Consider the following 25,520-nt stretch of genomic DNA (forward strand, 5'->3'; position numbering starts at 1 on the left):
CCAAAATCCTAATATGTAGGAAGGTAGGCAAATCACAAATGCCTTCAGGTAGATCGCCCTGCTCGATCTGTAGAAAAGGCGTAGGTAGAAACTCTATAAGATGCACCAAGTGTAAGCTATGGACACATAAGAGGTGCAGTAATGTCAAAGGAAGGCTAACTGGGAAGATAGCTTTTGTATGTGGCAGATGCTCAGGAGCAATAAACACTGAAAATGCTCAGAGACCAACTTCCACCACATTCCAGGGAGAAAAACAAGAAATTGTTGATAGCTTCTGTTACCTAGGTGACCAAGTCAGTAGCGGGGGTGGGTGTGCTGAAAGTGTAACTGCTAGAGTAAGAATAGCCCGGGCAAAGTTCAGAGAGCTCTTACCTCTGCTGGTGACAAAAGGCCTCTCGCTCAGAATAAAAGGCAGACTGTATGACGCATGTGTACGAACAGCCATGCTACATGGCAGTGAAACTTGGGCCGTGACTGCTGAGGATATGCGTAAGCTCGCAAGAAATGAAGCCAGTATGCTCCAATGGATGTGTAATGTCAGTGTTCATACTCGACAGAGTGTAAGTACCTTGAGAGAAAAGTTGGACCTAAGAAGCATCAGTTGTGGTGTGCAAGAGAGATGTTTGCGCTGGTATGGTCATGTAGCGAGAATGGATGAAGATAGTTGTGTGAAAAAGTGCCACACCCTAGCGGTTGAGGGAACCTGTGGAAGAGGTAGACCCAGGAAAACCTAGGACAAGGTGGTGACGCATGACCTTCGAACTTTAGGTCTCACTGAGGAAATGACCAGAGACTGAGACCTTTGAAAGTATGTTGTGTGTGGGAAGACCTGGCAGGACAAGTGAGACCATAACCCGTGGCCTCTACATGGGACGTAGCCAGCCCACTTATGCATGCCTTTCCTTCTTGTAACACAAACCCTACTTGTGAAGACATGTTGAGGCAAGTGAAAATCAAAATCGAAATCGATCAACATCAATGGAAATTGTAGCAGTGCCAGTGCCGGTGGCACATAAGAGAACCATCCGAACGTGGCCGTTGCTAGCACCGCCCCAACTGGCCTCCGTGCCGGTGGCACATAAAAAGCTCCATCCGGTTGTGGCAGTTGCCAGCCTCGTCTGGCTCCTGTGCAGGTGGCATGTAAAAAGCACCCACTACACTCACGGAGTGGTTGGCATTAGGAAGGGCATCCAGCTGTAGAAACACTGCCAGATCAGACTGGGCCTGGCGCAGCCTCCTGGCTTCCCAGACCCCAGCTGAACCGTCCAACCCATGCTAGCATGGAAAACAGACGTTAAACGATGATGATGATATACACACACACACTCAACAACACATAAATATACTGTCAAGGTAAAGAGTTTACTCTCAAGGTAAAAAGAGAATCAATGTTTGATTTCCGTTCAACATTGTTTTATTTTTGTTGTTGTCATTGCTATCACCGTAGTAACCAATTCAATATATGTTTAACTTAATAAACGATATCACACCTTTCACACATTAATGATAATATGAAATCATCATCATCAACGTTGTTGTTTAACGTTTGCTTTCCAAGGTAGCATGGGTTGAACAATTTGACTGAGGTCTGGTGAACCAGATGGCTGCACCCGACTCCAATCTAATCTGGCAGAGTTTCTACAGCTTGATGCCCTTCCTAACGCCAACCGCTCCAAGAGTGTAGTGGGTGCTTTTACGTGCCATCGGCATAAGGGCCAGTAAGGTGGTACTGGCAATGGCCTCGCTCAAATGGTGTTTTTTATATATAGGTAAAATTAAAGCCAGCTGTAATTGTTAATGGTGCTTTATATATAGGTAAAATTAAAGCCAGCTGTAATTGCTAAGCTCAAGCGACCTGTACAATTTAGGTTTCTTTGTTTTATTTAACGCCAAGTCTAAGAGGAAACATGGTACCAATGACCTACTTCAGAGCTTTTGGAATTCTGAGGGTGGAAGAGAGAAATATATTTTTAGACTTTGGTTTTAGGTTCTATTCCACTATATGGTATTTTGTGTCTCCTATTTAAGCTCTGGGCTTCTCAAAGTCTTGTAAATGGATTTGGTTGACAGAAGCTCAATGAAAACCACAGTGTGTATCATAAAAAATGCAGTACACATTGTAAGGTGGTTGGCACTAGGAAGGACATCCAACCACAGAAACCATACCAAGCTAACACTGGAGCTTAAAGCAGACAATTAGCTAGCTAGATCCTGTCAAACTGCCTAATCTGAGCCAGCACAGAAGATGAACGCTTGATGGTAATGATGATGACAATGGTGATGAGAGAGGTGGCCGATGGGCATATGGCATAGTGGTTAGCAAGGGCTACTAACCCCAAGATCCCGAGTTCGATTCTAGGCAGTGACCTGAATAATAATAATAATAATAATAATAATGATAATAATAATAATAATAATAATAATAATAATAATAACAATATAGGCATAGGAGTGGCTATGTGGTAAGTAGCTTGCTTACGAACAAAATGGTTCCGGGTTCAGTTCCACTGCGTGGCACCTTCGGCAAGTGTCTTCTATTATAGCCTCAGGCCAACCAAAACCTAGTGTGTGGATTTGGTAGACGGAAAGAAGCCCGTCATATATATATGTATATATATATATGTATATATATATATATATATATATATATATATATATATATATATATATATATCAATATTAATAATACAGTGATTGTTTCTTGTCAGGAACAAAAAGATTAATAGGACTGCTATAGAAGTGCTCTATTGAAAGAGACAAAAATATCAAACTAAAGTTATTGAACAAACAAATGCAAGGTCATCCGCATATCATTTCATAATTCGAACATTTAATCATAGAATATACATATAAACATCCCGCAAGATGGAACATAATTCATCTGGCAATCAAACAAGCATATAATAAATAAGGTGCGAGAAAAGAATTTTTTTCCTCACAATTTAGAGTTAATACTTTAGCGATTCAGAGAAATACATTTTTTTAGAAAAACCTAGAAAGTAAAAATATAATATAAAGTAATATATAAAAATATATAGGTATATAAAAATATATAAAATATATATATATACATATAGGAGCATATAAAAAATATATAATATATATCATGCGAATAAAATAAAAGTTCATTGTTTAGAAATCTTATTAAATAACTATTCAAGTAAAAGAAGCCTTATAGTTAAAAAGGGAACATATTTACTTATCCCTATGGCCATTTTAGGGGTGTATTATGTTTAAAGCACTAGGGTGCATCCAGATAATACCTCCTTCGTCAGGGGAAGAAAAATATATATATACATAAGGATTTCTAAACGATGAACTTTTATTTTATTTGCATGATATATATTATATATTTTTTATATGCTCCTATATGTATATATATATATTTTATATATTTTTATATACCTATATATTTTTATATATTACTTTATATTATATTTTTACTTTCTAGGTTTTTCTAAAAAAATGTATTTCTCTGAATCACTAAAGTATTAACTCTAAACTGTGAGGAAAAAAATTCTTTTCTCGCACCTTATTATTATATGCTTGTTTGATTGTCAGATGAATAATGTTCCATCTTGCGGGATGTTTATATGTATATTCTATGATTAAATGTTCGAATTATGAAATGATATGCGGATGACCTTGCATTTGTTTGTTCAATAACTTTAGTTTGATATATATATATATACCATCATCATCATCGTTTAATGTCCGCTTTCCATGCTAGCATTGGTTGGACGATTTGACTGAGGGCTGGCAAACTAGATGGCTGCACCAGAATCTAATCTTGATCTGGTAGAGTTTCTACAGCTGGGTGCCCTTCCTAACGCCAACCATGGGGGTCAGTCAGGCGATACTGGCAATGACCTCACTCAAATCTTTTTACACATGCCATCGGCACAGGTGCCAGTAAGGCAATGCTGGTAACGATCACGCTCGAATGGTACCTTTTACGTGCCACTAGCACGGAAGCCAGTTAGCCACTCTGCCAACGATCACGCTCAGATGGTGCTCTTAGCACCCTACTAGCACAGGCACAAGTGCCAGTAAGGTGACGCTGTTGACAATCACACACGAATGGTGCCTTTTATGTGCCACTGGCACAGAAGCTGGTTAGCCGTTCTGTCAACGATCACATTCGTATGGTGTTCTTTGTACCCCACTAGCACGGATGCTAGTCATCAGATTTGAGTTTGATTTCACTTGCCTCAACAGGTCTTCGCAAGCAGAGTTTAGGGTCCAAAGAAGGAAAAGGTACACATAAGTCAGCTGGTTACACCCCTGATATATATATATATATATATATATGTGTGTGTGTGTGTGTGTGTGTATGTGTGTGTGTGTGTGGGTGTGTGTGTGTGTGTGTGTGTGTATGTTTGTGTGTCTGTGTTTGTCCCCCCAACATTGCTTGACAACCGATGCTGGTGTGTTTACGTCCCCGTAACTTAGTAGTTCGGCAAAAAAGACCGATAGAATAAGTACTAGGCTTACAGAGAATAAGTCCTGGGGTTGATTTGCACGACTAAAGGCAGTGCTCCAGCATGGCCACAGTCAAATGACTGAAACAAGTAAAAGCGTAAAAGAGTATATGAGTGTGTTTGTACATGTATGTGTGTGTGCGTGTGTGCATGCATGCATGTGTGTGTGCATGCATATATGTGCTTCTGTATTAGCAATTCACCAAAAATCACTCACCCATAAGAGTTGACTTGGTTATTGTTTCCTCTGTCAACAAATCACCATCTGGTTTTGTGCATTCAAAGACATGTGAAATAAGAAATCTGTTACTTGAAAAGCAAGGGTGAGTGATAGAAAGAGCATGTAGCTGCTAAATAATTCCTCAGTAATGCATTCCTCTAACCTTTGCCAGCATGGAAAAATGGATGTTACAGGTTCAGAAATGTGGGAGTACCATGATCTCAAGTGCAAGCAAAAGATCTCCAAAATGTCTAATCCCATTCTCTACATATCTGGTTTCATATCAGGGTGACCTTTGCCCGGAGACATCTTTTGACAAAAGCTGAGAAGAGTCTCACTCCCAGTGGTCATCCAGCATGCTAGACACTAACCCAGAATTTCTGAGTGATTGTGCTATTGACAGATAGTCGTTGAGTCTACACTCAGTTCATCTGTCCTTTTGACAAGCCTTGGTTTTAGTCCTGCTGAGTTTCTAGCCTGTTAGGAGTGCTGGTTTAACCACTGATGAACTGACCATACAACAGGCTGAACTGGACATCATGTTACCAGTAGCACTCATAAGAAACCACACAAGTGACCAGACATGTATGTATGTATGTATGTATGTAGATATGTATGTATGTAGATATATATGTATATATATATGTATGTATGTAGATATATATGTATGTATGTAGATATATATGTATGTATGTATGTAGATATATATGTATGTATGTATGTATCTATGTAGATATGTATGTATGTAGATATATATGTATATATATATATATATGTATGTAGATATATATGTATGTATGTAGATATGTATGTATGTATGTAATAAAACATAGCTAAGCTAATGGGATAATCCTTAATAATACTAGTTAAAACTGGAGTGTAACTGTTTCCTATTCACACACACACACACACACACACACACACATGCATGGCATTGCATCATATTGAACTAATAAGAGAGGAGTGCCCACTATATGCTGTAGAAGATATGGTTCTTTTTTTTATTATTGAAGCAGGAACATGATTGTTTTGTAACATGAGTTTTAGTGGCGTGAAACTCAAGCTGTTAGCTAAACTCTCGCTATCTTCAACAAAAAGCCACGTACATACATACATACATACATATATACACACACATACATACATACACACACAAACACACATACATACATACATACATGTTATTTGACAATAAACAACCCTTATTTCTTTATTGCCCACAAGGGGCTAAACATAGAAGGGACAAACAAAGGGATTAAGTTGATTACATCGACCCCAGTGTGTAACTGGTACTTAATTTATCGATCCTGAAAGGATGAAAGGCAAAGTCGACCGTGGCAGAATTTGAACTCAGAAGGTAACGGCAGACGAAATACCGCTAAGCATTTCACCCGGTGTGCTAACGTTTCTGCCAGCTCGCCACTGTATGCTAGAATTGACAATAAACAACCCTAACATACATTATATATGAATAAAAAATGGAGTTAACACAGGTGTAATCAAATATTTTTACTTTCGACACATGTTTCGAAAATTCCACTGATACTATTCAAAAGAATAAATGGTATAAACAATGCAATCTTCTCCTCAGAGAAAATTTTCTACATAGATTCTGCTCAGTCTAATTGTAAATTCAATAATGTAGATAAGATTTCTAGTCGTAAAAGAATTATTGATAACAAACATAACTTACGCACCGATACAAAGCTAATGAACGCAGATAACCCTTATTTAATCCCCTATTATCGATCTAAAAGTAGTCTCTATCATTATATATAATTTAAACTTTAATTTCCTTTATATTTAACATTCACTATTAATATCCCTACTCTTTCTGTTAGCTACTTATGACGTTATATCATATAACGTTTTTTTAAACAATATTAATAGCGTTCTGTCTATCGCTATACAAATCCATCATTTTTTGCTAAAATGTCTTATTGACGAGTTTCGTTTTTTCACTTTCCTGAAGAGAAGATTGCATTGTTTATACCGTTTATTCTTTTGAATAGTATCAGTGGAATTTTCGAAACATGTGTCGAAAGTAAAAATATTTGATTACACCTGCGTTAATTCCATTTTTTATTCATATTATTCAAAATATTCAACGTAAACATGAAGTTTCTACCTTTATAAACAAGGAGTTACAACACCTTTACTTGTGAGATTTTTGCTGCCCTGGTAACTATTTATATATTTTTCCGTGTTAATTGTTAACAAGGTAAAAATACACTTATATATATATATATATATATATATATATATCATAATCATTAAGTTTCTAGTTTAATAATAGAGTTTTTTTACAAGAAAATTTATTATATTATTTATTTCTTAAAAAATGTTTAAATATTTTTGATTATTTATTAAAATATTACAATTAACCTGAAGATTGACTGTAAACATAACTCGAATTATTAATTGAATTTAAATTATTGTTATTCGAATTGGTTACAGGCATGAAACGATCGTAGTGTTTTTACTCTTTATCTTATTAAACTTTTAATACTTTTTGATAGTTTATAAAAAAATAAATAAATATAAAAATATATAAAAAAAATAAAAAATATAAATAAAAATAAAAAATTAAATTAAATAAAATAATAATAAAAAATATATATATATTTATAATTTATAAGTTTAAATTATTAATTTAAATAATTTTTTAAAATTTTTAACTTTAATTTAAATATTTTAATTGGATTTTTATATTTTATATTTTTTATATATTTTTTAATTAATTTTATTTCTATGTATTGGCTTATGATTTTCACTGTTTGATTTGCCTAGTAGTGGTTTTATCTCTAATTTAATATAATGATTTTGATTTTTCCAGTTTCAGCTCATGAGCTGTGGCCATGCTGGGGCACCCCATTTGGTTTGCTACATGATTTTACCTCACGAATGCTTTTTAGCAACTGCCATTTGGTGCATGAGAGAGTTCGATGCAGCTGCCCTCATCTGCCCCTCCTGCTGTGAAGTTGGTTCATCCGGGACACCTGACAGGAAGAGATCCAGTCCTACTTTAAAGACATCCGCATCTACACCATGCAGGTCCCTCAGGTTCTTCAGGAGGATATTGAAGAGCTGTGGGCCTCTGAAGCCCAGGCTATCACAGTATCTTGTCCTACATCTTGATGGCAAATTTGGAGTCCTTGGTACCACGCAGTGGCGCCTGGTTCTGGCATTTGTGTGACTCTCGATGCCAAAATTTGGGACAAGTCCTTCCAGGATCTTCCAGATATATATTATGGCATATCTTTCTTGCCTTCGCTCCAAGGAATTGAGTTTTAATCTCTTGAGTCTTTCCCAGTAGCTTATATGCTGCACAGAGGCTATCTTCTTCATGTAGCTTCATTGGATCGCCTCAAGTTCTGTGATCAACTTGACACTGGATGGTGACCATAGCTGACAGCAATAGTCAAAGTGGCTTAGGACAAGTGTCTTCCAGAGGACCATCATGGTTTCTTGTTCTCTTGTTCTAAAGGTTCTAAGAATCCATCTGGCCAGCCGTCTACATTTCATTGCCAGTTTAGCAACATGTACATGAAAGGTTGCATCATCACTCATGTGAATATCCAGGTCACGCACTGATTGTGCCTCTGGGATTGCAATCCCTCCGGGTCCAGTGTATTCATTGGGTATTGCATTCAGTTTTGCATGCTGATAGCATAAAGCTTGAAACTTTTCAGCATTGAACTGCATGCTATTCTTTTCAGCCTACTTGTACATTTTGTCCAGCTCACATTGCAGGTGCTTAGTGTCTTCAGGGTTCTGTATTGCCTGTGAAACTTTTGTATCATCTGCATAACTTGTGATCGTGGCTCTCTGCGTGGCTGAGGGCATGTCTGAGAGGGCCATTATGAACAGTAGTGGTCCCAAAACAGTGCCCTGCGGAACACCGCTCACTATTTGCGTGTTAATGGAGGTGGCCCCATTGGCTACTACCACCTGACTTCTATCCTTCAGAAAGTCATGAAGCCATTCTCCCAATTTTCCAACTATGTCAAGATCACGCAGTTTGTGACATATCATTCCATGATCGACTTTATCAAAGGCCTTTGCAAAGTCGAGATATATCACTTCCACATTTGAGTGGTTGAGCAGTCGTTTCAGCACCCAGTCATAGTGTTATAGGAGCTGAGTTAAGCAGCTTCTTCCTGGTCGGAAACCATGCTGGGTGTCAGGCAGCAAGTCATTTTCTTCAAGGAAGGTGATTAGTTTCCTTCTGACTATTCATTCCATGACCTTGCTGATGTGTGAGGTCAGAGAGATAGGTCTGTAGTTCTTGGCCTCTGCTCTGCTACCTCCTTTATGAATAGGGCAGTTTTCTTGGAAGTTTGCCAGTTGCAAGGAAGCTCTGAAAGAGAGACTGCAGTGGTCTTGCTAGGACTCTCTTACATACTTTTAGAAGGATTGCCGGGAATCCATCGGGGCCAGTAGCTGAGTCTGTTTTCATCTCATCTATAGCCTTTATTACATCGTCTTCCTTTATATTGATGTAATCAATCATCGCCACCTCTGACCCCATATCTGCAGTGGTGAAGAGGTCAGTTGGATTGCTGATTTGGAAATGCCCAAGGGGAAATGCTCATATATATATATATATATATATATATATATATATATATATATATATGTATATATGTGTGCATGTATGTGTATATAATAGAGCTCTTCTACGAGAACCTGTATTACTTCAACCTCTTTCCTCACACTTTAACCCTCCATCTAACATATATGCAACATCCTACCTCCCTGGGTTTGTTGGTTTGCGAGCTACATGGTAACCTCAATAGTAGCAGTGACATGTAAAAACCACCCAGTATACAATGGAAAGCAGTTGGTGTTAGGGAAGACATCCAACCACAGAAATTCTACCACAACACACACTGAAGCAGGATGTAGTCCTTTGACTCATCAGATCTTTGTCAAACTGTTCAATCCATGGAACGCAGAAGTTAAATGATGATTTTATATATATATAGAATTATGTAGGTAGAGTTAAAATCCAATCAGTGTCCTTTTGAAGCACATCTACTTATTCAAATATTACAATCCAGTATGCAGTTGTTGTTGCTGTATTGATGTGAGGCATGTAATATTTGGTTCTCTATCTGAAGAATTTCTAATAGGAAATTTTCTTACATGTTTATCCAACATGTAATGTTCAATTTTGTGATTCCTATAAGTAAATGAAACATATGTAATGGTAAATAAATAATACCAAAAATTTTCCAGATTCCTGTTTTATAAACACACACACACACACACATATATCATATACAGCAGGCTTCTGCAGTTTCCATCTACCAAATTTTACTCATGAAGAATTAGTCAGTTTGAAGTTATGGTCAAAAACATTTGCTCAAGTTACCAAAATGTGGGATCAAAATTCTTAGCTACACAGCCAAATTTGCATCTATATTCATTAGAATGTTTCACAGCAAAGTAAAAGAGAAAATGAATACACAAGAGAAACCAAATATATATTTGCAGAAACTAAAATCATGTAAAAGATCATGAGGTAGGTTTTCCAACTGAGCTAGTGAAAAATATTACAGTAAAGCTGTGTTACATTTTCTGTTTTTTGTTTTTTCTGATTCATAAAATGTCACTTCATTTCTTAACAAAGATGAGATAAATATCTCTTTATTTTTTCCTTACAGTTAACAATACCAGCACATATATAAATATAACAAAGTATTTAAACATTTTTAATGCACATGGAAAAATAAATAAATGAATAAATAAAAGATTTTGTGTGTTAAAAATTTAGTGATTAGAGAGGGAGAGAGAGAGAGATTGAGAGAAATGGGTTGGGGTGGGAGGATTGTTATAATTGAAATTTTAAGATTAAGTAATGAAGAAGTCCAAATTCAATTATATATATATATATATATAGGGAGGGTTTACGAAAAAAAACAAAAGACAAAGACAGGTGGTGTACAAAACAAACAGATGTATTAGTATAACACTCAGGAATAGAAAAAGTCCTTTACGTTTCGAGCCTATGCTCTTCTACAGAAAGGGACAGAGAAAAAACAAGGAGAGAAAAAAAAGGAAAGAAAATATATGTATATATATATATATATATATATATATATATATATATATATATATATATATATATATATATATATATATATATATATGTATATATATATATAATATATATATATATATCAAAATGAATTATTCACACAAAAGTAAATGATAGATAACACAGAGGTCTGAAATCTAGTAAATATTCTCAGACAGATACTTTGAGAAACTGCATCCACCTTAGAAGAAAAAAAAAAGAGTAAATTACTCATATTTCTGAGATAAGGAATTATTATGTATACTGTTTATATTACTTGGAGTGATGCCCTCATCTTGATGGTTGCCATCACCACATTTCAGTTGGGTACACTCCAGCCTTCTTCGAGTATCTTGTGAGTCATCTTAGTGCCTTGCTTGAGACTGAACTCAAAACCCCTAGGTGACTGTACAACATTAACCAGTGCCTTTATCCACTACACTACAGCATAGCTATGGGCATTGGTTAAGCTATGGGCATCTGAGTTCAATCCCATGCCCGAGTGTACACAGCCAAAACATAAAAGCAACAAGATGGCGATACCATTCTGACTAATGTAAACAGTCTACATACGTTACTGTTAATTGGTATAATTCAATAATACAGTAAATTTATCAGTCTTCTAAAAAAAAAGGCCTCTAAAGATAGCATTTCAAATTTCAGAACTTTTTAATTCTATGGTATTGTAGAAGGTTCAGTGCTTTTTATCATAACAACATAATAATATTGATATACAGATCGGTGTATTTAGAACAAGCCTATAAAATTATATTTATCTGGAGTATCAAAAATGTAGAAGTATAAAAAAAACAGTAATAAATAAGAGCAAGAAAGTACACTAACCCTTTCATTGCCATATTTCTGTTTGGATGTTCTGTGTTTCTTTCAATTAATTTCAAATATAACAAAAAAATTAGTAAAATAACTTAGTTATCATTGAGCTAGTGTTAGGAGCATTAATTGTGATTAAGGTTTGGTGGAAAATTTTAATTCAAAACTTATGAAAACAACACATTTGTACTACAGAGCCAGAGGTGGTATTGATAGGGTTAATGTTTTCATTATCAGTCGAGACTAACATTTTCTGACTCCATTAATGTTTTTAAGTTAAAGCATTGATCATCACAATCTTATTTCCCTCCCTTACAATAAATAAAAAATTACTATTAGGCAAATTTGATCTTTAGTAGGATTGGAACTTTAAGTTCTGAATTCAAATCCTACTTTGCCTTTCATTACTCCTGGGTCATTAAACTAGGGGTCAATGTAGGCAACAACACCCCACCCTCAAATTGTTGGCTTTCTTCCTAGGTTAAAACAGCTTTTATTTTTGGTAGAAGTAGTGGGGTTGGTGGTGATAGCAGCAAAGTAAAAGAAAGAAAAAAATGCAGCAGTTCAAGAGGTGATGGTTGAAAGTGAAGAGAGGCAACTGAGATGTTTTTCACTAACTAGTTTGGTACATCATTGTTCTAAGTCTAACTGCCACCACAGGTTACATTCTGGGGTCAATTAAATACTTAATGTCTACAATTTGCACAAAACTGGATTTTGGAATATGTCACAAGAACTTAACACAAATAACACTGTTGATGATTACAACAGAATATATTTTATCAAGAAACAAAAGAGAGTCTGTTAATTACAAAAAGCAAAATATTTACAAAAAAAAATAAATAAATAAATTCATTTATTATGATTGCAATTGTCATCATCAGTACGTCATCATCTGCACAGATGAATTACCCAATATTATATGTTGGGACTTGTGCTATATGGCTTGTACCATATTTAATATCTACTTATTTATTGTCAGTCTTACTAGGATCAGATAGTCTTTTTTCAGACTGGTTAAGAAGACATTGCATGTAAGAAGCACCAGCCATCTTCAACCAAACAACACATCCCCCCACCAAAAAAAAAGTTTTGTATCAGATAAATGATTAGTCAGAATGTCACGGTGCTGGATATACATCCTGTCTTAGAAATTTTTTAAAATTATGCTGTCTTAACCAGAATGTGGATATAAAGTGATATTAGGAAACAGAAAAATGAAACAAATCGAAATGTTGTACAACCTAATAAATGAAACCAGTAAAAGAATAAAATAATAATAAAAATAATTTCAAATTTTGGCACAAGGCCTGCAATTTCAGAGGAGGTGATTAAGTCAATTACATTGACATCAGTGATCAACTGGTACTTATTTAATCAACCCTGAAATTTAGTGAAATTTGAACATAGAACATGAAGGTGGATGAAAGCATTTTGCTCAACGTGCTAACGATTCTGCCAGTTCACTGCCTTAATATTATAATTAATAATAATATGTAATTGTACCAAGTCTTATAATTTGCAGAAAGAGACCCTGTGAGGCCTTTGACAATAGGATGCTGACTGCTCCCACAGATTTAACCAGAGCAATTAAGATCAAGAACTCTGAGAAGTAATATATAATAATAGTAAAAATAACAACAAAAAGGATTAATTTTTAGTGAAATTGTAAATTATTACTAGCCACAGCCATGAAATATCAAAGCAATGAATACAAACATACTATAATATTGATGAAATATAATTTTTTTTATTAATTAATTATGAATTATATAATATAAAAAGTACTTAAATTTAATAAATACAGAGTAAACAAAAGTTGGAAGAAATAAAGATATTTGTGTTTAAAGTGTGATGGGAGGAGGGGAGGAGCAGAGAAGAAGAAGGAAAAAGCCAAAACTGAAACTAAAGTCGAACAGTTTTAATTACTTTCATTTATTACTCATTCATTCTCTTTCAATAAATATATTTAAATGAATTTAATAATTCATTAATTTTAAAATTAGATTTCCCTAAATATCAATATATAGAAACCAGTTTTAAGCCTTGGGAAAACATTAAAAAAAAAAATGATTAACAATAGTTTATTATGTCTGTTGTGCAGTTTGAGAAAGAAATCTCAGCGATAAAATACATAGCAGTTTAAGCAAACGTATTGCAGGAAAGCTCACCATTCCCATATAATTAAAACACATAATTTACATACATTAAAAAAAAAAGGTTTGTTAGTATATTTCTGTACAAACACACAATCATACACTTATTCAAGAGACACATTATTAGTAGGTATTATGAATTACATAACATTAACACCCGACTATTGTTTCATTTTTATATTTTACATCCATAGTCCACTAAAGCCAAAACAAAACATTGATATTTAACAAAGAAACAAAAGAAAGAAATTGATGAAAATGGTAAATTTGCTGTAAGACTTTTAGATCAACAGAAAAAAAATTTCATATTCACATATTTATTAATGGTAGCTTATTTAGAGGGGAAAAAAATCATTGATTGTGCATATGCAAAATATTTGACAAAATGGCAACTGATAGAGAGCACTCGCTGCATAAGAATTGCGAGAACGAGAGAGGTAATGGCAGATGAAATGGGATCTAAAAGAAGTAAATTACTTACAAGTTGTATTCTGGAATGACATAGAACACCCAAGTCTATTTTCTTAGTGTTTGGTTTAAAACATTTCGAATTTTCACAAGAACATTTATCACCAGGAATTTTTCTATATCTGCAAGAAATGGAAACAAAAACGGCTTTACATTTAAGAAAGACATATCTTTTTTATTTTTTACTTGTTTCAGTCTGCAGCCATGCTGGGGCACCACCTTAAAGGATCTTAGTCAAATGAATCAACCTCAGTACTTCTTTTTTCTAAAGCCTGATATTATTCTATCAGTCTCTTTTGCTGAACTAAGATAAAGGCACATAAACATCAATGCCAGTTGTCAAGTGGTAGATGGGGACAAACACACACACAAACATACAATAAACTTCTTTCAGTTCCTGTGTACCAAATTCACTCACAAGGCTTTGGTTGGCCTGAGGCTATAGTAGAAGACACCTGCTCAAAGTTCCTTTCAATGGGACTGAACCCAGACCATGGCGCTGGGAAGCAAGCTTCTTACCACACAGCTATGCCTGAAGAGTATATTTTATAGTATCTGATTTAATCCTTTAATAGTCAGCTCTGTCAAATGAAAAGCTTACTTATTCACATTGTTTTGAATTAATCATGCATTATCTCATGGTTACAATATCTTGATGATGTGATTCTTAATTTTCTAGAATGATATTGTAGGGCAGGTGTGCAAGGCTGGATCTGACTGCTTTGAACATAGAACATGGAAAATATTTTGGCTGGATGTGGCCAGTTTAAACTTACCCTTCACTAACTATTTTCTCTTCATGACCTCGTATACATATATCTATATCCCGACCAACTGGAACACCTCGCTTGCAATTCTGATTCATATCAGCTTCATAACCATAGTCACTAGAATAAAATAAAATATATAATATTCATAAATGATGGTAATGCAGGACACAGATGTGTTATTGTTGATTACTGATGTGTTCTAAAGCTACAGTATTGGTTTCTACAACAAGAATTAAACTATCATTCAAGACAAGATTCTTTGTAATAGTATCATCTCTATGGTCTGTATCTTGGAAGAAATTCAAACAGAATCTTTTCTTTTTTTCTATAATTTTTATTTTAATTTTACTGTTATCAATGGAGAATGGAGTAAGTGGAGCAAGAACACATTTAAATGAAAAATGTTGGTGAAGAGGTCACAGATGTGTGACGAAAGATTTGTGGACAATGGACATGAGCTAAAATAATACAATAAAAACAGTAATAAACGAGTGAAGAAAAAAAATATATAGTGCATGTGTTTATTTGGTAAAAAAAAAAAGGGAAATGACCATCACAAAATACAATGTGCACATCGATATGCATAGTAAATCCCTACAGTCCTTCTAAACTTCCCTCAGGTTGGGTAACCATATATCTCCTTTGCAGCAGCACATCTGTTTCTGTCCTCATTGCTAATCTCTCTCTCTCTGGCCAGGTAACCTGTTTCTGTCTCTCTCTGTCTCACTATAACCTTTCATCATCTGACACAAGATCATCTCCTCCAATGCCCCCTACCCATTCAAAAGATTTTTGTCTTATAGGTTACTTGGTGATCCTGTCAGTGCAAACGCCACTTAGAAAGCATCCAGTCTACACTGTAACGTGGTTGATGTTTGGAAGCTGTAAAAACCTTGTCAAAACTGACCTCACCTGTGCTTGTGCCACGTACAAAGCACTAAGTCCACTAAGCTTGGTGGTTGGTATTAGGAAGGGCATCCAGCTATAAAAATCCTCCCAAAATAGTTATAGAAGTCTGGTCAGGCTTCTGCCAAACCATCCTACCCATGCCAATATGGAAGGCAGACGTTAAACAATGATGATGATGATGATACCATCCTACCCATGCCAATATGGAAGGCAGACGTTAAACAATGATGATGATAATGATGATAATAAATATATATATATATATATATATATTCTAACCACTGGGTTCATGGCCTAGAGGATAGGGTGGTGCACTCACGATCATAAAGTTGTGGTTTCAATTCCCGGACTAGGTGGTACATTGTGTTCCTGGGCAAAATACTTCACCTCTTGTTGCCCTGCAATCACTTTGACACTTGATATGTGGTACATTGTGCACCTGTTCAGGTAACATTGATTTGATGGAGGGAGTGAGCTAATGTACTGCACATACATTTGATCACCATAAACAAATTATTTGTGCAGGTCATTCAACAAAAACTGAACCCTCATACCTTGTCTTTAACAGGAGATTCCGTCACTCACACACACACACACATATATGTATGTGTGTATGTATATATATATATATATAGATATATATATATATATATATATATATATATATATACATATATATATACATATATATATATACATATATATATATATATACATATATATATATATATACACATATATATATATATATACATACACATATATGTATGTGTGTATGTATATATATATATATATATATATATATATATATGTATATATATATACATATATATACATATATATATCATCATCATTTAATGTCCGCCTTCCATACTAGCATGGGTTGGACGATTTTGACTGAGGGCTGGCAAACCAGACGGCCGCACCAGGCTCCAATTTTGATCTGGCAGAGTTTCTACAGCTGGATGCCCTTCCTAACGCCAACCACTCTGAAAGTGTAGTGGATGCTTTTTATGTGCCACCAGCACGGGGCCAGTCAAGTGGTACCGGCAATGACCTCACTCGAATCTTTTTACACATGCCAGTAAGACGACGTTGGTAACGATCACGCTCGAATGATGCCCTTTTATGTGCTGCCAGTACGGAGCCAGTTGGCTGCTCTGGCAATGATCACGCTCGGATGGTGCTCTTGGCACCCTATATATATATAGAAAGAGAGAGAGAGAGAGAGAGAGAGAAAGGGAGAAAGAGATATTCATAATTTCTGTGTGTTTGCACATAGGCGTTATGTGTAATATATTGTAATAAGCATAACAAAATACTGACTTGTAAAAATGATAAATATTTATAGACGAAATGTTTACTAACCATTGATAATCTGACCGTGTACACGGACACACTTTTGTTTCATTCTTATTTATATGATTGTGGCCGTTGTAACACCTACAAGACAGATAAATTATCAAACAATAATAGTTAGGAGAAATGAACAAGAAAATATTTTTGAATAGAGAAAAAAAAAGGCCAAAATAAATTTAAAAAAAAAAACTATTAAATTTCAGCTTCTTTTAAAGTTTAGTCAGTATACATTACTTACTAAAGGTCACCAAAATTAGTTGAGGAGCGGAGGTAGAGAAAAAAAAAGAAAATAAAACCAAGAGTTTTGGGTTGCTAAAGTAACATGTAGAAAATCAGAATATCAAGATGTCCTCCAGCCTGAACTGTGTTAATGCTAAAAGCATTTGATGAGCAAAAGCAGTGGAGTTAAGTGACAATATTAGGTCAATCACCCAAAAATAGGTACAATATCACAAGCTTCTGCAAAAGTTCTGTCTACACTGTCTTGGATGTAAGGGTATGTATGTAGACACATACTTAACACTGCCTACCATAGGAGTCACTGGTGATCCCTTAAGCTATAGTCTTAATATACCATGGGAGTCACTGGTGACTCCCAGTGGCAATATCTTTTTGCAGAGCCTTACATTGCTGTAGTTCAAACTACATTATTTAAATCTTAAGAAATGTACAGAATGCATGTTTCTTTGTTTCTCAGATGGTTTTGAATTTGAAACAATAGAAGCTGAGATAGAACATAGAAGGGTGCAAGTCACTGACATCTCCATATATGGAGTGCTGCCCTCTATGAAATAATTTTTGTGAAAAAGGAGCCATTAAGACTTACATAAGATGATCTGTAAAAAATTATAACTGGGAAAAGAAAATCCCAAAATGGAAGTATAATGGACATTTTAACACTTTAATGTGTTTCACTGATGACTACTACAGTACAGAATGAATATATTTGTTTTGTATTACAAAACTCATATGTGGTACCCATGCTATGAATAAACATGGTACTTTTTTACTTGTTTCAGTCATTTGATTGTGGCCATGCTGGAGCACCGCTTTTAGTCGAGCAAATCAACCCCAGGACTTATTCTATCGGTCTCTTTTGCTAAACCGCTAAGTTACGGGGACGTAAACACACCAGCATCAGTTGTCAAGCAATGTTGGGGGAACAAACATATACACACACATACATATATATATATATGATGGGCTCCTTTCAATTTCGCTCTATCAAATCCACTCACAAGGCTTTGGTCGGCCTGAGGCTATAGTAGAAGACACTTGCCCAAGGTGTCACGCAGTGGGACTGAACCCAGAACCACGTGGATGGTAAGTAAGCTACTTACCACACAGCCACTCCTGTGCCTATGGTAGTTGATATAGTTTTTTAAAAAATTAGAGAAACACCCCACCAACAAAAAACACAATTTATAACAATATTAGACCACTGATGCAAAAGAAATCATGGTGTAATATAGGGTTGAGTGCCACACAGTGGGATCAAACCAGGAACCAAATGGTTACAAAGTAAATCTCTTAATTACATGCCCATGTAATCAAAAACAGAAAAATGGGTGGGGTGAGAATAAAACTCAACTGCCCTGGGTTAATTAGTGGGCAACATCAATTGACACCTGAGAGTCTACTTTGTCAAATGTATCTAAGTTTAAGTGGCTGTTATTAATGGGAGAAATTCGCAACTGGAATGTTTATACAGAAATGGGAAAAGATTTTCTGACTTTCCCTCACCATCAGATGAGGTAGATGATGCTCTAAGTAGCACAGAAGAAAGTAATGATTCAACCAGATCTGGATGCACCAATTTTTCTCCATTTGTACATTCATTTGACAACAACAATAACATAGGAATCTCACATGAATTTATGTTCAAATGATTTTGTTGCTCTTTTGTATTTTTTATATATATAATCTAAGAGAATCAAAATATCATTTTCATAGTTTCTGTACCTATTTAAAGTGAAATTAAGTATAACTATTACCCTTAAATAAAAAAAAAAAGATGTATTTTTTCCTCTTTGCTCACTTGTCACACACACAAGCAATGGTTTCCTGCCATTTAAGGGTTAATAACTGATCCAATCAATCTGCAGTTTTAGATGCAGAGACAGTCATACTGGCAAATTATTAAATGGAACAGATATTATTTTCATTCTCAGATGCAGTTTCAATTTACTATAGTGCTTCAAATAATGAAACCATTTAACCCTTTCGTTACTATATTTCTGACCAAAATACACCCCTTATGTGTTTCAATTAATTTCTAACGTAATCATAAATTTAGTCTGGTTTCATTAAGCAACTATAACTTTTTTATTTATCAATAAATTAACGTGAATCTTGGAAGATAATTTAATGAAATGTTCTCAACCAATTCTATACTATAATTTTTGTCAGAAAGTGACTCTAATTGCAGGTAGATACAGGTAAATTCAACAAAATATAAAATTATTAAAATTTTGTTCAAACATCGCTATAGAAAATGGGTTATTAGCTAATATTCAATTGGGTATACAACAAAATTTTACGATAGAATTTGTTATTCTGGGTAACTTTCTGATACCCATAATAATATTTATGGCAAAATAGTCTTAATTTCATTTAAGGTTATGGGAAACCACTAACTATCCTTTCTTTCGTTTTGTTTACATTTAGCGTAACGGTTCGTTTCCACCGTAATGAGTTCAAATAGGCTCATTCGAAAAAGTAAAAAGAAATAGTCTAAGGCTTTACTCTTCTGGGAAAGTCTGTGGCTTGGTCCAGTTTCTTCAGAAAAATCACCGAAAGAAACAGTTTTTAAATTTTCACTCCATTCGGGTGCCAATTCATTTTCTGTATCGCTGTCGGAGCTCTCGGATTCACTGTTTTCACTTTCGGAAAATGAAACATCAGATTCATTATCAAATACCACGTGCTTTTTTTTTTCAGTCATAGAGTTAGATTTATAAAGGTCTTCAGTAGAAAATCCTTCGAATTCTGACTCGCTGCTTGATATAATGAAATTCGTATCCATTTTTTGTCAGAATTACAAATTTTGAAAACACAATAGGAACAAATTTCAGAGAAAAATCTCCCAAAATTAACGGAATTAAAATTACACTTCGATTTTTCTACAAAACTGTAGTTGAACTCTTTACGAAGTATAATAGGTGTTTTCACGAATGTACTAAAGAGATTTGCTCTGATATTCTCATTTAAATATGAATAGGTAAATTCGGACGGTTTTGGGCGGTTTGGTCACATTAAACAAAATTTTTTTCGGGTGGTTTGGTAACGAAAGGGTTAAAGAAATATTGAGTTGTCAAATACTATTTTTCTCCCATTTATTTTAACTCTGTAATGTTATCTGAATTAACATGAAAAATATTTCTATCAAAGAATTCTGTTCTTTTTTCCCCTTGTAGCATAATTCTTCCTCTACCACTTTTATTTGTCATTTTTGAAATTTGAATAAATTTTACCTTATTTCAGACATCGGATGATGTAGTGCCAAATAGAACAAAAATAACCAAATTTATCTAACAGCCCAATAATAGGAATAAATCTTAATAAAAAATGAAAAGATTTAGTTTCTAAATGTGTAGTATAATGATAAATAGTATATCAATTAATTATTAATATATATCTACAAAGACTTCAACAATTATATTAAAATATGAACTTTGCATTTTGTTCATCAGATGTCAATTCCAAAGAGTAAGGTATATAAAAACAAATTTCTTTTAAGTGTAGTCATTAAACTGTAGAGAATAAAATATTTTCTTCTAAAAAAAAAAAAATCAAAGTACTAAGTTTTACCAAGATTCCGGACGGAGCTGGTAAAATGAAGTCTTTAAACCAAGTAAACATCCTGTATTTTCTTCTGTGTTCTTCCAACGTGAACTGTGAGCAAGCCAAAGTTTGTAGTCTGATTCTTGACCTTAACGTAAGAGAAAGGAGAAATCAGAAATAAAACATAAAAACAGGGAGACACAACTAAAAGTCAATTATTTTGTTTTCCATGCTAGCGTGGATAAGACAAAATTTGTTGAGGCAGATTTACTACAGCTGGTTGCGCTTCCTGTTACCAACCCTCAGCTCTTTCCAACCAAGCTAGTATTTTCCCATCAGATGTTTTTCACAGAATACTGGAAACAAACCACTTTACTTGTAAGCTGATGATTCTCATTTACAGTCATCAAGTGTTTAACAAGGGTAGACACAAGCACAAAATATATACACATTACATATATGCTTCTTTCAGCCATTATCTACCAAATCCACTCACAACGCTTTGGTCAGTCCAGGGCTATATTAGAAGACACTTTCTCAAAGTGCTATGCAGTGGGACTGAACCCAAGACCAAATGGTTGCCAAGCAAGCTTCTTAACCACACAGCCATGCTTGTGCATTTATTTAAAATTTCCTTAATTTCCTATACAAGCTTTTATTTCCATTCAATATTTTTTAATAATTTCTGCCCCCAAATTCAAGTATTCCTTTTTAAAAATTGATTTTTAATATTTATTCTCTTCTCTCACCATATTCCATTTATATAATCTATGACGGAGTTTATCAGTAGTCAACTGATATGCTAGAAATAGCAATCTCCCTCAAAACTGAGCCTACTGTTTAATCACAGCTCCATCTGATCAGAGCTAAGAGCTTAATGTCCAGATAACTGGGATTTTCAATATTAGGAAATCCAATTCTAAAACTAATTAATGCAAAAAAAAAAAATGGTGACAGCTGGCACACTGGTCAATTGGTAAAAAAGTTGACCGAGAAAGATAAATCAATATCAACCACACAGTGGAGAGCTGGCAGGACTGTTAGCATGCTGGGCAAAAATGCCTTACATCCTTTCAGCCTAGGTACCTTATACACAGTACTAGCACAGGTGACTGATACCTGGCACAGGTGCTTAAAAAAAAAGCATAAATCTTTTAGCTTCAATAATACTCTTTGCTGGTGACACGTAAAAAGCACCATTTGAGCATGATCGTTACCAGCATCGCCTTACTGGCACGTAAACAAAACATTTGAGCGAGGTTATTGCCAGTGCCGCTGGACTGACTCCTGTGCAGGTGGCACATAACAAACACCATTTGAGTGTGGCCGTTGCTAGTACCACCAGACTGGCCCTCGTGCCGGTGGCACGTAAAAGCACCCACTACACTCTTGGAGTGGTTGGTGTTAGGAAGGGCATCCAGCTGTAGAAACTCTGCCAGATCAGATTGAAGTCTGGTGCAGCCATCTGGTTAGCCAGTCCTCAGTCAAATCATCCAACCCATGCTAGCATGGAAAGCGGACGTTAAATGATGATGATGGTGATGTACAGAGTAGTGGACAATGATATTAGCGAGTCACTGTATTGTTGCTTGGCCTACTAAAAACAACAGTTAAATTTCCCTTATCTTAGTCTCAGACACCATAAGAAAACAGGATGGTTGCTGGTTGAACATTTGCTGGATCAGAGCTGATGCAGTGTTAAAGAACAATGACAGCAACCAGTTCTACAAAATGCAAACGTACTCCACATAGCATACACAGCATCAACCAAGATAATAAATGCCCACAACAAAACTACAATGGAAAAATATTTTAAGATACAGCAGAATATATGGGTGCAAACACAGATGTGGGGTAAGAAGTTTGTTTCCCAAGTACATGGTTTTGTGTCCAGACGCCACTAGTGTGACACCTCAGACAAGTGTCTTCTACTATGATCTCAAGCTGATCAAAAACCTTGTGAGTAGATTTGGTGGATAAAAACTGAAAGAGGTCCATCATAATACACACACATACAAATATATGCATGTGTGGGTCTCATGGAAGCAAAGTAGCCAAGCTCCTGGGCCACATGGAGGCAAAGTGGTTGAGTTCCTTTCGAGTGTTGGGCTTCATGGAGGTGAGGCGGCTGAGTTTCTTTTGAACAGGCCTCATGAGGTGAGGTGGCTGAGTTCCTTTCAAGTGTTGGGCCTCATGGAGGCAATGACCAAAACCTTTGGCATAGCCAAGCAAAATCGCAGTCATGGCAGATACTGATGTCATGCAAATGGCACCTGTTCTGGTGGCATGTAAAGGCATCTATTACACTCTAAGGGTGGTTGGCATTAGGAAGGGCATCCAGCCATAGAAAACCATGCCAAATTAAACTGAATCCTGGCACAGCCTTCCAGCATGCCAGCCCAATCAAATTGTCCAATCCATGCCAGCATGGACAATGGACGTTAAATGATGATGATGATGAGTTACTGTCTCCTAGCCTGGATATTATAATAGTTGTAAATGTGTGTCATTGTCATTCAAGTGGTGTCCTTGTGCCATGGGGAAATATTACCTTGCTTGGCAACAGGAAATGCAACTGGTCACAAAAATCTGCTTCAACAAATTCCACCCAACCCAAGCAAGCAAGGAAAAGTAGCCGTTAACCCTCCACCTGGCCTGCTGTGTATTATGTGATACAAAGAACATATGATAAACATTCATAATTATTTTTCGTCACTAAAGTAACTCAGGACTTATGAAAGAAAAGCTTTGTATTACTGAAAACATATGGATCAATGGCGAACTAAAAGTCTGAAAATAAACATGGATGTTTAGGAAAAACTTAAATGCTTTGGATAAGCAAATGTTAAAATGATGCAAAAATACAGTAATGCAAACACTGATGACCTAAAAAACAACTATAGGAAGCTTACAAAAGAAAGAAAGAAACAAACAAACAAACAAACAAAAACAACTACATTCTTACATTACAAAGTGCACCTATATATCAATAATTGAAAACCATACTCACATTTTTGATGGATAACATTTCTGAAGTCAATAATATGCACCTTCCATTTGCTATCAGATTGACGGAATCCCCAGATGCTAACAGACATTGATTGAGAACCTGGTTCTGTAAGCAGACCAGTAAAACTGATGTTCTCATTAGTAAATTTGTAGTCATGCCAACAATGTCCTTCATCGGTTGAGAATCTGATATACTTTGGAAATTTCTCAGAAGGAACAGCCACTAAGAGGCCTCCGCTATCAGCAATTTGATAATGGTGAGCTTTATCAAGAGCCTGAAATTAAACAAACATTACAGATGAAGAACACCTATGACAAGAGTGAAGGCTCATTAACGATGGAGAAGCATAAAAGTCATTGCCATCATCATTTATTGTCCGTTTTCCATTCTGGAATGGGTTGGATGATTTGACAAGAGCTCTAGATGAGTGTCACTCTCATATAAGCACTGTTATTCATTTCCAGTATTCTGTGAAAACATGTCTGGTTATGGTAAAATGCTACCTTGCTTGGAAACAGGTGAATGCTGGAAACAAGAAGAGCATCTATCCATAGAAAATCTACCTCAATAAACTCCATCAGACCCATGCAAGCATGGAAAAGATGTCAAAACAATGATGATGATGACATATTGTTACCATTAACTGTAATTTATACTTTAATCAAGCCTTGATAGGTTAGTGTTAAAATTACTAAATTAACTCATTATCCCAATAATAACTATCTTAAATCTGACACAATACACCTCATTGCTGTTGAAAATAAAAATGCAAAATAAATATGTTATCCTTACTTACTTTATGCCATTTATAACCACCATCACTGGAGACAAAAACATCAGGTTCAGTGATCTGCGAATTATTTGCTACATGACCTGAAAACACAAAAAAGTTTGGCATGTAAAATGTATTATATCTAAAAATTATCACTTTAAATTGACTGCTATTTTACGAAACAGAGGAAACAATGCAAGATGTACTAGAATTAGGATGCATAATAAATGACATAGATTCTGTGCACAATGATAAACACTAGGTGATGTGGATACCACAAGCAACAGTGAAAACAGGTCACCTAGGAGAATAGCAACTCTGAAAACAGCTGATAAAATATAGAACTCTTTAGTCCCTGCAAGAGGTGAACTCCAGTACTGGTGACACAATACAATAAAGCCAGTCCACATTGTGAAGTGGTTGGTGCTAGGAAGTGTATCAAGCTGTAAATCATCACTTCCATCATCATTTAACAACCATTTTCCATGCTGGCATGGGTTGGACAGTTTGACAGGATCTGGTGAGCCACACTGAGCTCCAGTGTCAGCTTGACATGGTTTCATGCCTTTCCTAACACCAATCACAGTGTGTACTTGGTACTTTTTTCAAGCCACCAAGTAACTTGCAAGACAAAAATAAGAAAAAGGCCAGCCCAACTAAGGAGGGGTAGTAGTGGCTT

General features: G+C 35.3%; 2 protein-coding genes across 2 annotated transcripts in view; one reads left to right on the forward strand and one right to left on the reverse strand.

Moving 5' to 3' along the window:
• LOC115210580 (endoribonuclease LACTB2-like) overlaps positions 1-25,520 on the forward strand; it is an 81,652-nt gene that overhangs the window by 17,644 nt on the left and 38,488 nt on the right. The window lies entirely within an intron of this gene.
• LOC115210579 (sortilin-like) overlaps positions 13,529-25,520 on the reverse strand; it is a 36,139-nt gene continuing 24,147 nt past the window's right edge. The window contains exons 11-16 of the mRNA XM_029779183.2: positions 24,866-24,942; positions 24,070-24,343; positions 21,087-21,207; positions 17,286-17,360; positions 15,015-15,125; positions 13,529-14,360 (exon numbers count right to left, since the gene is read on the reverse strand). Coding sequence (XP_029635043.2) covers positions 14,102-14,360; positions 15,015-15,125; positions 17,286-17,360; positions 21,087-21,207; positions 24,070-24,343; positions 24,866-24,942 — 917 coding nt within the window. The 3' untranslated portion in view covers positions 13,529-14,101. The remainder of the gene's footprint in view (positions 14,361-15,014; positions 15,126-17,285; positions 17,361-21,086; positions 21,208-24,069; positions 24,344-24,865; positions 24,943-25,520) is intronic.

The sequence above is a fragment of the Octopus sinensis genome, linkage group LG4, assembly GCF_006345805.1.
Source record: "Octopus sinensis linkage group LG4, ASM634580v1, whole genome shotgun sequence".
In the NCBI taxonomy this organism is placed as follows: Eukaryota; Metazoa; Mollusca; class Cephalopoda; order Octopoda; family Octopodidae; genus Octopus; species Octopus sinensis.